The sequence below is a fragment of the Gambusia affinis genome, linkage group LG02 (genome assembly GCF_019740435.1).
Source record: "Gambusia affinis linkage group LG02, SWU_Gaff_1.0, whole genome shotgun sequence".
Taxonomy (NCBI): Eukaryota; Metazoa; Chordata; class Actinopteri; order Cyprinodontiformes; family Poeciliidae; genus Gambusia; species Gambusia affinis.
The window spans coordinates 4,152,440-4,166,098 of record NC_057869.1 but is presented as its reverse complement, the minus strand read 5'-3'; the positions used below and the strand labels follow the sequence as shown (position 1 = coordinate 4,166,098).

At 37.0% G+C, this 13,659-nt stretch overlaps 1 protein-coding gene across 6 annotated transcripts in view; it reads right to left on the bottom strand.

Annotated features, from left to right (window-relative positions):
* Positions 1–4,780, bottom strand: part of LOC122844826 (protein kinase C-binding protein NELL1-like) — a 225,922-nt gene extending 221,142 nt beyond the window's left edge. Inside the window, exons 1-3 of one of the 6 annotated variants that reach the window (XM_044140623.1) lie at positions 2,657–2,800; positions 670–787; positions 127–335 (exon numbers count right to left, since the gene is read on the bottom strand). In XM_044140623.1, the coding sequence (XP_043996558.1) occupies positions 127–175 (49 nt within the window). In that variant the 5' untranslated portion in view covers positions 176–335; positions 670–787; positions 2,657–2,800. The other 5 variants (XM_044140617.1, XM_044140629.1, XM_044140638.1 and 2 more) reach the window with 5 other exon arrangements.
* Between the last annotated feature and the right edge of the window lie 8,879 nt (positions 4,781–13,659).

Sequence of the window (13,659 nt, the reverse complement as noted above, 5' to 3'; positions counted from 1 at the left end):
CCAAAGACGCTGAGGGAAATCTTAACTTGGTTATACATGCACAGCGGAGAAAGAGACCAAAAATTTAAATAAGTTCAAGTTAAAACGAAATCCCTCACTGCGGTCAATCATTTGTCGCGCGCTCACCTGGTTTGGTGAAAAGGAAAAACAACAACAGAGCTACGTAAATATCCATCTGTGCCGGAGTTGCGTTGTACAGAGTCCGCGAGTTGGGCGCTCCGCTGTGAATCCACACCAGCCAACAACTCTGGTCCGTCTGGCGCTGTGCGCTGTTCACACCTCGTCTGGATGTAGATGAACGGAGGAATGGTCCACGGCGCGAGCGCAGGGGTTCCCTGCCGGGGAAAAGCACGCGACGCTTTAGTGTTTGCACACGTCTGATCAATCTCCGCGCGGGATAAGAAGACAGAAATGTGCGCTCTTTACTCCAGATGGAAAACAACCAGAGTGAGGATAGATATTCCGGCTGTTCGTGCAACTATCAACCCGTGCTGTCCCCCCGTTCAGACGGCAGAAAGTTCCGGTTTTGAAGGTGAGAAGGGAGGTTTGAAATAAAACCTCGGAGAGCGGAGAGTGTGGGAAATTATTTCACCGATATGTGGACTTCTCCTTTTTCTTATACGTTTTTTAAAAATTATCAGAGTTTCAGATTTCACAACTCCAACTCACTTTTCTTGGGCAATATCTGAAGGTGGAATTTATTTCCTGATCAGTTCCTGAATCCTCTCCGTCGTCTAACAGCCATGGGATTTCCACCGATGTTCCATTCTTCCTCTTGTGGCCTGTCCTTATTGTGAACCATTAATCATCCTCCTACTCATCCCTGCCTCTAATTTGTGTACCTCGTCAGGTTGTCTGGGTTACCTTCATCCACACAACAGCAAAGGCAGAAGCACAATGTTCTCCACCTGCAAAACTGCTCTACTATGACAGTTATCTTTTTCTTTCTGAACACAGGTGCTCCAACTTTTAAAAAATGTTGCAAGTAATCCAATTAAGTTTATCCAAGTAAATATATTAAGTTGTCATGTTCAATTTATGTAGAGAAACTTTAATTCTGATAAACTTACTTTGCATTACATGTACTGTAACAAATAAACGCAATTTAAGTTGGAGCCCTATTTTTTTATTGAACATTGTACATTTATTACATTTCTGTAAAATAAATAAAAGTTTCAGATCCCATAAATTTTCTAGAAATAATTAGATTAGAGCTCAAAAAGCAAAATATTTGGATTTTTGAAACTCAAAAATGTGTTTTTCCAGAATTTTTTTGACTGTTCAAGCTCAGAAATTCTCATTTCTCAAATTAATCTGAAACTTTGAGGTTTTTGGTGGTCATTTACTTCTTTTTTTTCCCTCCCCTCTCTCTAGAATGACCCTAATACGTCCCCATAGTTGTACACAGTGAATGGCATGGTGTCTACTTTGGGATGCAGGTCACTACTCCACTCTCAAATTAGATTGTAAACAACAGCAGGATTCACTGGGAGGCCAAATCACTGATCCAGAGCTAAACAAAAAAAATAATAATAAAAAAATTGGAAATTGAGGCATCTGAGGAGCTCAAAGTGGAAATTTAATTGTTTCAAGGCAGACTGTAAGATTTGCAGGCAGCATAATTTCTGTTTTTCAGACCTTTAATAAGTACAAAACAACACAAATCAATTGTTCAGCTCAAAGCTGCCTGACTCTTTAAGCTTTCTATTATCTCTTTAAAGATAACAGTTGAATCATATAAAAATCAGAATTTATTCGTATTGTTCCGAGTTCATTACAGATTCTTTTCTCAGTAGTGCGTTTCCAAACAATCCCTGATTGACATTTCTATACAGATGAAACTCAAAGTTGCTCCCTGATTCATCCGTAAGTTAGTGCCTTACGAAAATGTGCACAACCCTTGAGTCACATTACAAACCTTTTTGTTTTACATGTGTCAAACTCAAGGATCGGGGGCCAAATCTGGATCGCCATAACTTTTTATGTGGCTCTCTACACCCCAAAGGGACACATAAATAAAATCAAGGCAGTTTTTATAGGTATACTGTCAAATTATATCAATTAACACAATATCAACAGATCCTGCATCCTTCCAGACAAGCCAGTTCATTGCAAATTTCCAACAAAATGGTCAAAACCAGTCAACTTAAGTGAAGCAGGTGGCAGTATTTCTAAAACTTTACTTACAAAATGTTGAGTTTTAGTCCATGATCAATGTGTGGATTAAGAAAAACTCATCACACGTGCAAATATGCAAACATTTCTGCTGTATTATAAAACAAAGTTCTACATAAGTAAAATGTGGAAAAACAGTGTGCTGTTTGTATTTAGCCAACTGTTAATCTACCAAGACATGGTAAACCATTAAGATCTTTAATCAGACAAAACTCTTAAAATGAAGGAAGCTAAAAGATGTTTTGGTGGTAGCATCATGCAATGACAGGTGAAACTGGTCAGAGTTGATGGGAAAGAGGATCAAAATACAGAAAGTCTGTCATTCTGCAGAAAATTTGGGACAGCTGAAGAGATTCAAGTTCCTGCATGAGTACATGCAGCCAGAGGCGCAATCAAACGGCTGAGTGCAGCAAAATGTAGTGTTGAAAAACTACTCCAGCTGAGATAGAGTTTACATTATTGAAAAATAATGAAAACTTACCAAAAAAAATGAAGCTGGGAGAGCAAGACAAGGAGTGGAGCAGGTAACAGAAGAATACAACAACAAACAGCAAATACCGGTGAGGTTTTATGATGATGCAGTGTGGATCATGACAAAGGAACCTAATGAACTAATCAGAGAAAATGTAGTTCACCTGTGGCTAGGAGGAAGCAGGAAAGTGGAGGGAAGGATAGTATTTAACATGGACGAAGCTGAACTAAGACTCAGAGAGAAGAAGTCCATCCATCCATCCACTTTCTGTTCACCCTTGTCCCTAATGGGGTCGGGAGGTTTGCTGGTGCCTATCCCCAGCTAACGTTCCAGGCGAGAGGCGGGGTCACCCTGGACAGGTCGCCAGGGCAGAGAAGAAGTCAAAAAGGAAAAAAAAAAAACAAGAGATATAGAAACACCCCATCACAATAACAAACTGACATACCAACACCGTTTTAACAATGATGAGTACAGAAGACTGAAAATGGCAAAACATATTGAACATAAACTAATGATCAACTTACAGACAAAAAAAAACCAAAACACCAAAGGAATTGTGACATTGTCAGTGAAATACACTGAGGTTTGTATTTTAGAAGGAGGATATTTTTGCAAGCCCTGTATGAGTAGTGAATAACTGTCCAGCATTAAAACCATAAGATGACTTCAATAAACTACTGCACTACTAAGTTAACCACCTATCCTTTATTCTCATTTCCGATGTATTTAATCTTTGGTCATAATGCTTCAATTTAAACTTTGCTTCGCTCACAGGTTTGTTTGTTTGTTTGTGTTAGCATTATGTTGCAGACAGTTTACTAGTGAAGGGCTATCTGAAGCCCCGCTTCGAGGATTGTGTCGTCTTGTCGAAAACCACGTGACTGGCAACAAACGAGGCCTCGCATTGCATAGGTCACGTGACTGCTTCATTTTGCGTGTCGGTTTTCAAAATAAAAGCTTGATGAGCCACTGCTTCCTGGGTTATTGAATGTGATCGCATGAGAGGAGTATTTGTCTTCAGCAGTGGCCGAAATAAAAGGAATCTTTTATAGTTCATGTGTATTAATGATTTTGATGATGGCGCTCATCAAAATATAATGTTTGTTATTGGTTTTCTCAATTGTGGCTTATGGTATATTTTGTGACTTTATATTTATGTGTTTTTATTATGTAAAACATTTTGACACTGCATTGTTGCTGAAATGTGCTACACAAATAAACTTGATTGAAATGGAGCCAGCAAGAAGAAAAAAAAATCTGACATCTGGGGATACTTGGGATGATTCACTCACAAGATTCTTAAATAACAATAATTAAACCTTTCACCTCCAAAATTCTCACTTTCTTGAAATTGCCACTATTTTTTTGTTCTGCAAAAATATATCAGTCTTGCACAGCAGAAACAGACTTAAAGATGTTGGAAAAGTAAAATCCTGGCTGATGAATAAAAATATAAGGGATCAGATCAGAGAGCCAATAGAAATCCAAGAAAAAGAACTTTTGAAGAATTTTAGTTTTTCAGGAGGCAAATCAAAACTCAAAGAAAACTGCCTGCCCTAACAAGCACCACACTCCAAGAACACTAAAACAAATGTCTATTGTCAAATCAGTCAGTGACAAAAGGAAACAGTCACTGGCAGTCAACATACCAGGATTGACTACAAATAATTTTAACAACTAAAAAAGATTAGTTAAATAGGATTTAATTGACTCTCCTGTTACTAAATGTGAGTTTGACAAAAACTTTGTGACAATATTGCATTTACTAATTGTTTTTAAATATGTCTATCTGAGTGACAAGGCTGTCACAGTTTCAACAGCAGATGTCACTAGTGAGAAATGAATGAAGCATCGAGTAATAAACAAAGCAATGGGCCGGGAAGCTTCATTGCTTCATGAGGCTTCATTTGGCCATCACTACAATTTACATCTATGTTTATGTTTTAGTTAAAGCCAACATTTCTGGATCTTTGGATAAATAGGAATGTTTATTTTGCTTCAGAACAAAACAAACAATTTCTGTTGAATTGTTTTTCTTTTTTACTCACCACTGTTTGTCCGTTTACGTGCCACAGCCAGGTGCATGGGAGGGGCCGGCCCAGCATTTCCTGCTCAAATGCCTGTATGATGTCATTGATTACATCACTGGCTTCTACCAAATGGAGAGTTTTCTTTTTGTATTCTTTGTTTTCCTTTTTCCTTTAAAGTAGCCTTTTGAGTTGCCCTTGTATAAAATGTTTTATTTTGCAGACAATTTAATTATGTAGATGAATTTGTAAATTAGATAAAGAATATTATTCCCGTTTCTCTGTTTAGATTTTGTTGTTCTGTCATGGTATGGTCTAAGGAAGTCCAGGTGTGTTGCCAATTTGTTATAAGATGCTGGGGAAAAAAACAACAACCTGTACTTAAAGTATAAGTATATATGTATGCGTGTGTGTATATGTGTGTACACATACATATATGTAAGTGAGTGTGTATGGATGTGAATTTGCACATTCATGCACACCATTGAGGTTTTGTATTATTAAATTCCCTCTGAAATCATTGATGACCACACTCCAGTCCAAAAGGTGGCGGTAAACGCACCTTAAGTTGGTTGCCATCTCCAAAAAAAACCACAAACGAATAAGAAGAATAAACGGCAGCTAAACAATAAAATTTACCAACATGGAACTGGTGGTTGACGCTGTTTGTTTTGTTTTGTTTTTTTGTTAATTACGCGTGTCAGACTTCTTCAAGAGATTTTTGAGCAACAAAGATTGGACTAAAATCATTCAGTAGGTTTTTCTTTTATTGTGGAAAAATAAATCCTTCAGGACAGTGACTCCACCTGTGAGATGTCTTTTTCTAAGAACGATCTTCAGTATTGTCAGTCAAATAGCTGGAAATAGACTCTGAGGCTTGACATAAATACAGACAGCCATGTTTGATCAAACCTCTTTTGCCAGATGCATAAATCTTGCATTCATATGGAACCAGTTTCATGTTTTTCTGGTATTTTTCTTTAGACTTTATGTGAAGATGTGTGGTGCTCATGTGTCCTCAATATGTATTAATGCAAGTTTTGACAAATATGTTTATTTTTATGCATCTAATCCCTAGATGTGCTGTTGAAGTCTAAATCACCTGTTAGATGTTTCAGAGTGACAGATGCGAGATTTATTATTTTAATGTTCATTTGCATAAAATGAAACAATTTAAAAGTCACTTTTGTCATTCAGCAAGCAGGTTTTAAAGAATTTTAATGGCTGTATGATGTAAGTAGGAACCCATGGGAGGTAATATATCAAATTTAATGTCAATGTTTCACCTTAAATGAAATGTTGAGAAACAAACACTGAAAAGAAATTTTACTGTGCACAGTCTGATTAAAGCGAGATTAGAATGAATATGAAATGAAGAAACAAGAAAACCAATTAAGGGAGCAAAAATGCAAGAATCAACAACAATCAAATGTGATTTATATCCATTTATTTAAAGGTTGGAAAGTGGTGACACTACCAGTCACTTTGTGATAAAACCTGCTGCCCGTTGTCTCATCAGGAAGGAGAGAAGTTAGATATAAATTGACCCACACAGAAGTGACCTCAGCATACTTTGTCTTGTTAGACGAGTGAATTCAAAGACCAAAGTTCTGACTTTTTGTAGTTTTAAAGTTAAAGAAGCTGAAACATTTTTGTTGCTGATGAGGTTCAATTTCATTCAGCTGCCCTTTCATATTGTAGATTTCATCCAGTATATAGATATGAATATGCTAGACAAGCTTTAGCTATGAACGCACTGATAAATCTGCCACAGTAATTTAAGTCTTACAAACTGAATTTTACTCCGCATGTACAGAGTGTCCTTAGAGGAATAAATCCTGACCATCCCTCGATATCCAATAAAATCTCTGCATGTTTACAATAACATGCTCTTGCTCGGATCCCATATAAAAAGCCTATTTTAATATTTACTAAATTACATGGTCAGTTATTAAAACGTAGCTATCATACATTCACAGAGATGAAATTACTATAAACACTATTCAAATTTCTCAAATTCTATATTTTTTGTTGGGATAAACAAAACCTTCAATGCGTCTTATTGAGATTTTGCATTACGGGTCAGGGGTCACAAAGAAGCACAAACCTTTTTATTTAGCAACCCAAACAGGATTAATATCTAATAAAATTTGCATACTTGGTCATTGTTTGATACTTAAGCTTCAAATAACTTTTGCAGTGTATGAGGTTAAAGAAGAGTCAGTGAGTTGAATTTATGAATTCCATTTAATAATACCAAAACACAGCTGCTCCATTCTGACATGCCACCTTTAGGAGGTAACAGACAAAATGACAACCAAGAACAGTTGGTGATCTCCTTTGTTAGCCTCTATCTTAGCTATGCCCCAAAGAGAGTTTTCCCTAGTGTGTCATTTCCTCTACCCATAGCTCTCATTTGCATTTCCCGACATGTCATTTCCTTTAGGTTTAGCTTAGCAACTAGCTAACAGAGATATAAGGAAAATGCATTATTTATAAATTCTCAACATTCCCATCCACCTCCTTGTATTCGCAGAGCCGCTTGTGAATAACTAGAATCCATGAATACTTGAGACTCGCTTTAAAATGTTTTATATCTGCCTATATTAATAGCTAAAACACAAATTATACCTTAACATGCATTAATATAATATATATAATATATATATTTATATATATAATATTAATATCAACAGCGGATATTCTGTTGAATATTTTTAAACAAATCACATTAAGCAACTTTTCACAAATAATTTGGAGGTACATTCCACTGAGAAATGCACGATTTGGTGAATACTGAACCACAAATCCACAATATGTGAAAATATTTCATGTTTCAGATTCCAGATGCCAATTTTCCTGCATTTAGTGAATCGATTCAATTCCTATTTTTAGGGAATTGAATTAAATTCAGAAAATATTATTGATTCAAAAATATTTTTTTCCGAGACTGATTAAATTACGAGATTGTCAGTTTTAAAAAATATATTAAAAACAATCCTATAAGGTTCCCTGTGTTGAATCTTTTTTAACAGCAAAGTTGGACAAATTTGACCAGAAGACAGTTTAAGCTAAATACAAGGCAGAAAATGAAAAAGATCCTGTAAGAGGCTGCAAAAGACTCCGGGTTCACCTTCCAGCAGAAAAACACACAGTCACATGCTTTCACACTCTCTCCATTTAATCTCAATGAGCTTGAATAATTTGGCCGAGAGGAATGAGCAAAAATAGGTTTCAAGATGTACCATGCGTTGATATCTCACAACTTTAATTGCATTGAAAAGTGGCTGTGCAGCGAATTGAATCACAAATGTTAAATATAAATTCACAGCACATTTTCAGCTCCTCCTTTGTGAAAACAACATAAGATCATGTAAACTTTTCCTTCAGTCGACTACTTTGAAGGAATAAAGGGAAAGGATGCATGCTTTAGATTTAACTGGTTCAACACACCAGAGCCAAATGATGGCTCATTACCATGCCTCTGCAGAACTTGATGACATGCTGAGGAGGTAATTCAAGCATCTGAATCAACCGTGTTGAAACAGGAACAAATTTAAATCTTGCAGAATACCAGCCTCTGAAGGCTGGAGTTGAACACCCAGATTTAAATGCTTTTCTGCAATAGAAATTGTTTGAGAAAGACAACTTGTGTCACATAACCATATGAGCACTAGAGGATTACTGAAAAGAGGATTCTGACTTCAATATTCTGAAAAAATATCAAAATTATAAAATTAAAGTCAAAATTCTGACAAAAAAAAGTAAGAATTCTAAGACTAAACTCAAATTTCTGAAAAAACCCAGAATTCAAAGTTTTTCTTTTTTTTATGTGGCTCTAATCCTCTTCCACAGATATCTAATAAAATAGTTTCTGCTCTTGGCAATAGAAGTATAACTTTAGAACCCACATTTGCACTACTACAACTCAAAGTGATTCAATTCAAACTTCAACTTCAACTTCCTTTTTTTGACAAAATAACTGTTCTTGCAACAAGTAACAAACACAGAGTTGAACAAATTGTATATTGAGTGTAATCAGGGATTGAGCTTCCAATGAGCACGATTTGTGGGATGGTTGCCTGAATATTGCAGCACAGAGAGTTAGAGGCACACAGTGCTGTCCTGCTGTGTGAGCTGAAAGCCCATCATTACCCATTAATCACAGTGTTAAAGCGCTCCCCATGTAATGGCCAAATTTGTAGTCTTCTGGTTGCACCATGGATGTGGTTTCATGTGGGCCACAGCACAGCAGACACAGAGGGACTACTTCTTTCTGAAACCACAAAGAGGTCGAGTACATTAAAGCAAACTTTCTCTTTCACTACCTTGTGGAAAAGTTAGATATAAAACTTTAAAATAGGAATACAAAATATCAGTGGCAACATCTACACTCCATTAGTTTCCATTACTTGAAATTAGCAACAAATAGCAGAAAGTTAATGAGCATCATTAGCAAGTTAAGGAGATTTCATTTTGTTTTCTTTTGGACATCTAATAATGAATAACAAACTAAAGTAATGTAAGCTGTTTTAAAGCTATTGTGTGGGATCACATAAGTAATCTCAAAAAGCATTAAGCTGAGATGCAGACAAACAAAACTTTACAGGCATGTTGGTGGTAAATAAATCTTAAAAGCAAAGGCGGGGAATTCAGATAAAATTAATACGTAGTACATTTAAACAGAAGGTGCTAGTAAGGTTTGGAAACACAAGAGTAATATGGGAGAAAGCATATTACACAACACAAAGTATAAGAAGGGTGAAAATGAAGAGAATTTTAAAAACAGTAGAAATATGCAACAAAACATGCAATGACAATGGAAAGCAACATAATCAAAATACAACAAGGTCCAGAGGCCACAGCGTATCAACCTGCTGCACAAAATGTCTAAAGCAACTTGTAAAAGAGTTCTAATTTTCTTCTCTGTTTCTGAATATATGAAAAATGGGGAAAATATTGGCTAGAAGACAGATGGCGGCGTTAATGTAGAAGTGATGCTCAACACATCAAATCAAAATTAATTGGAACCAAAGAATCATACTGTTTTTATTTCTGAAATCCTTAAAACATACAATTTGGTTCTGAAAGCAAGTCGTACAAAGGAACTGTTTTACTTTTCTTAAGCCGCATAATAATTAATGACTGAAAGTGTATAATGTTAAGTAAAATGCTACATTCTGAGGTTAAGCCTGGTTTACAAAAGAACATCTTAGCACAAATGAAGAATTGCAAATTTTTAAAAAACAAAGTCATAAAAAATATCTTATAGTATGCACACAATGAAGTTCAGGACAAGCTTTCCATACAACAAACCCCACAAATGCTCAACTGACCATTTAAGTGACAAAGTTTACAAACTAACCTAAATCTTAATGTGGGAAAAATGACCAGTAGCCAAGGAAAAATACTTCAATGACTAAGAACAAATTACCACAGAAAAAGTTCCAAATACTTTAGAAGCATTTGGAAAAGAGTAATTGTGTATTTTCAATAGTATGTGACCTGACGCCTTATCTTCCACTGGAGGAGAGAGGCAGCAATAAAAAAACACTGCGACTGGAGGAAGAGCATTAAGGGTTTTATTTTTCTCCATTTTTGAGCTGCTGTAAAACATGGCAATCAGACACAATGAGATGAGATAAACGCTTTTGTAATTTTCCGGTCATGATTACAAATCGGGATGAGTAATTGTCAAAACAAATACATTCTGGTTGTCATTTAAAAAAGCACAAGGAATTTCTGTACCTGCGCCAAGAGATTACTTTCAAGCAGCTTGAGTTTTGGAAATCGACCTACATCTACCGACCTGTCGATTTCCAAAAAGCAATAAAGCCCTCCTTTCCTTCTGGAAATATGACAGTAACAGTAAGAGACTGATCTGATGTAAATTGATGTGAACCGATGTGGTGTAAAGCTGAAATACATAAATCCTTCTGCGCTATTTAAAGACAGCCAGATTGTTTTTGCTTTCATAATTTCTCTGTTTACTCATCCTGATTTGTAATTGAGACCAGTAAATAATAAAATGTTTTCTCACATCTCTTTGTCTTCGATTGCTACAATTTATAACAGCTACAAAATTAAAGCTGCTTTTAAAAAGGAAACTTTTGGTTCTCCAGAAGCAGTGTGTCCTTTACATCCTCTAGAAAAGCAGACTGGGAGTTAGCTGAGGTAAAATTACAAACACAGTAAAGGTGTACCTGCTTTTCAACAATCAGTTGTAGCCATGAGCTCAGATCCTATTTAACAGAGAGAAGCGTTTGTGTCCTCTGCCCCTCTTACAAGTGAAGTGCCTCAAGGCTGCATACATGGGCCCCATCGTTTTCCACTTTATTTACTTCTTTTTTTTCCCCCACCAGGGGGTCTTTTGTGGGCTCTAGTGTCCCTAATATGACAGTAGGTTGACAGGAAAGGGGGAAGACATGCAGCAAATGTTGCCGGGTCCGGGAATCAAACCTGCGACGGCCGAGTCAAGGACTCAAGGCCTCCAAACATGGGTTGCGCTATCCCCTACGCCACCACAGCACGCCCTTTATGTACTTCTTTTAGGAGCTTTGCTTGGGACACACGGTGTGAACTTACACTTTTTTGCTGAGTTGACCAAATCTCTGAGCAAATTCTTGGAGTCCATTGCATGTATGTCTTGAACTTTGGTGTACATTCAAAGTTTATGTGGACGTGCATCAATGGTACTCTGTGGCACCTTTTGCATGTCTAGTGCTGCGAGTTTGTAGCATTTTGAACCTTCAACACTCACCAAGCACGTCCAACGCGGCCGACGCAAGAGTTGGAAAATATGAACTTTGCCACTGGATGCGGCAAAAGTCCAGAGAGACTCCGCTATGCGACATAGTGGCCAGTAGTTGGTGTCCTGCCAGGAGACGCAGGCACTGATGTGGGCTAGCAGATTATCAAACTGGGCTCGGGTGAAATGAAAACACTGCTGATAGCGACGCTCATCAGCACCCAGCTGGCTTGTGAAACACACCAAACTCACGACACCTCTGAATTATCTAGTAAATTCAAACACACGCCCGATGGAGACATTCTGTTGATTTGAGTAAATAAAACCTCAATATTTAATCCGCCTTTGTTCAAAGTAACTGGGAGAGGAAAAAAAGGTAAGAGGCTCCACCATGCGTTGGTGCTGTTATCAGCTGTCGCCGTTGTTTGTTTAATAGAAACTGAACACAAAATGTTCAGCAAAGACATCTGAGCCTTTGTTATGTATTATAATATTTTGGCGCCGTTCTCTCAGTTTCATCCACCATAGAACAAAGAGACTAGCAACGGAAAGCAACAACTCGTCCTAACATTGCTTCCAGAGCAAAATGTCAAGTGTCAGTCTTCAAAGTGCAAACACATCCAGCTTGAAGTGTCAGATGCATTTCTGATGCGTGAAACACGTTTGGTGGTGAACGCAGTATAACTGGTAGAAGAAGACGTGAGCACATTATTCCTGTATTGAAATCAGTGCATCTGCTCCCAGTCTGTTTAAGGATTCATTTTAAACTTCATTTATTTGTTTTTAAACGTCTTAGACCAGATCAGTTGTTGGTTGTTCCTAAGTCAAACAGGAAGTTGAGTTGCTGCCTGTAAACCTTACCTTTGAAAGTCAAACAGGTCAATTCATTTCCTATTTTTAAATCTTTTCTTAAATCCATTTTCTATTTTTTGGCTTTTGACTTTTGTTGGCTTTAAGGTCTTTGTTGTTTTGTTTTTCTGTCTGTTTTATATGTCTTAGTGTACAAGACAACTTTGCTGTTCTAAAGTGCTTTATAAATAAAACTGAATTGTATTGTAATTGCTTCGTTTGGAAAATAGAGTTTTTACACACAATCGATACAAATCTAACCGATGCCGCTGTAAATGCAAAGTGTTCATAAAGTTTTATTAAACAGCATGCTGTGCACCAATTTGTTAACTGAAAAACGACACAGTCAGTTACCAGGGACAACAAGAAAGTGATGAGCTTCTTGTTTCAGACAGTAATAAAGTCTGGGGTATCACAGCAGGGACTTTGTAATGGAACTTGGGGCAATCAACGCCTTAACTCTGTTTTGTCAGCCTAAGTGGGAGTCTTATTGACTGTCACTTCCCAGTGAACATGATTGATGTGTTTCCCAGAGGCTATAGCTACTGAAAAGTAAGAGGAAACAGAGCTTCGTCGAAATTTTAAAAACACAAAACATGATGAGTAGTATTCAGGATAACTTAGCCGAACAACTGTTCAACACAAGGTAAAAAAAAAAATAAATTAACCTGAGTGAAGTCATAACACCACAATTTTAAAATTGGTTCACTTCATTCAATAGCCTAGAAAATGGACAAATGTTATTTCTCAGCAACATGCTGTGAGCAAAGAATAAGTTTAAATTGAATGGGTGCCTTTACTGTAGATTTGTGCATTGTCCACAAAATGTGATGCTCAGAGGCAATTATCAGGTCACAGTGAATCTCTCAGCTGTGGCCATGATGGGCATTCGTCCCTGGGAGTCTGGCAGTTTTTATTCCTTTTGACAAATATAGCCACACTTGTGCCGAGCATGACCCACTTTTGCTCTCAACTTTCTTCAAGCAGAGGTAAACACACTTCCCAGACTAAAAGGAGTGCGCCTCTTGCAAGCAACAGTGTGATTGGAATGACAACTTGCTGCTTATCAATCAGATCAGACCTTTATGACTGCTTACAAAAAGACTCAGAGAAAGAGGTAAATTAAAAGACCCAGAATGAACTCACAGGAAAATGAAGACGCACATATGGCGCGATTCAGATGCATATTGCCTTTTTGGAAAACAGACGCTCTGCAAAGCTGTCACAAATTTACTTTTTCAGAAATTATTCCAGAGTCTCATTGGAATTCATAAAACGTGTTTGGTTCTAGTTAAAACCAGACAAATAAAAATACACATGCACCTTATTTTTAACTCACTTTCTAAAGTTAAAGGAGACCAAACTTTCCCTGTTTGGTCTAATTTTTC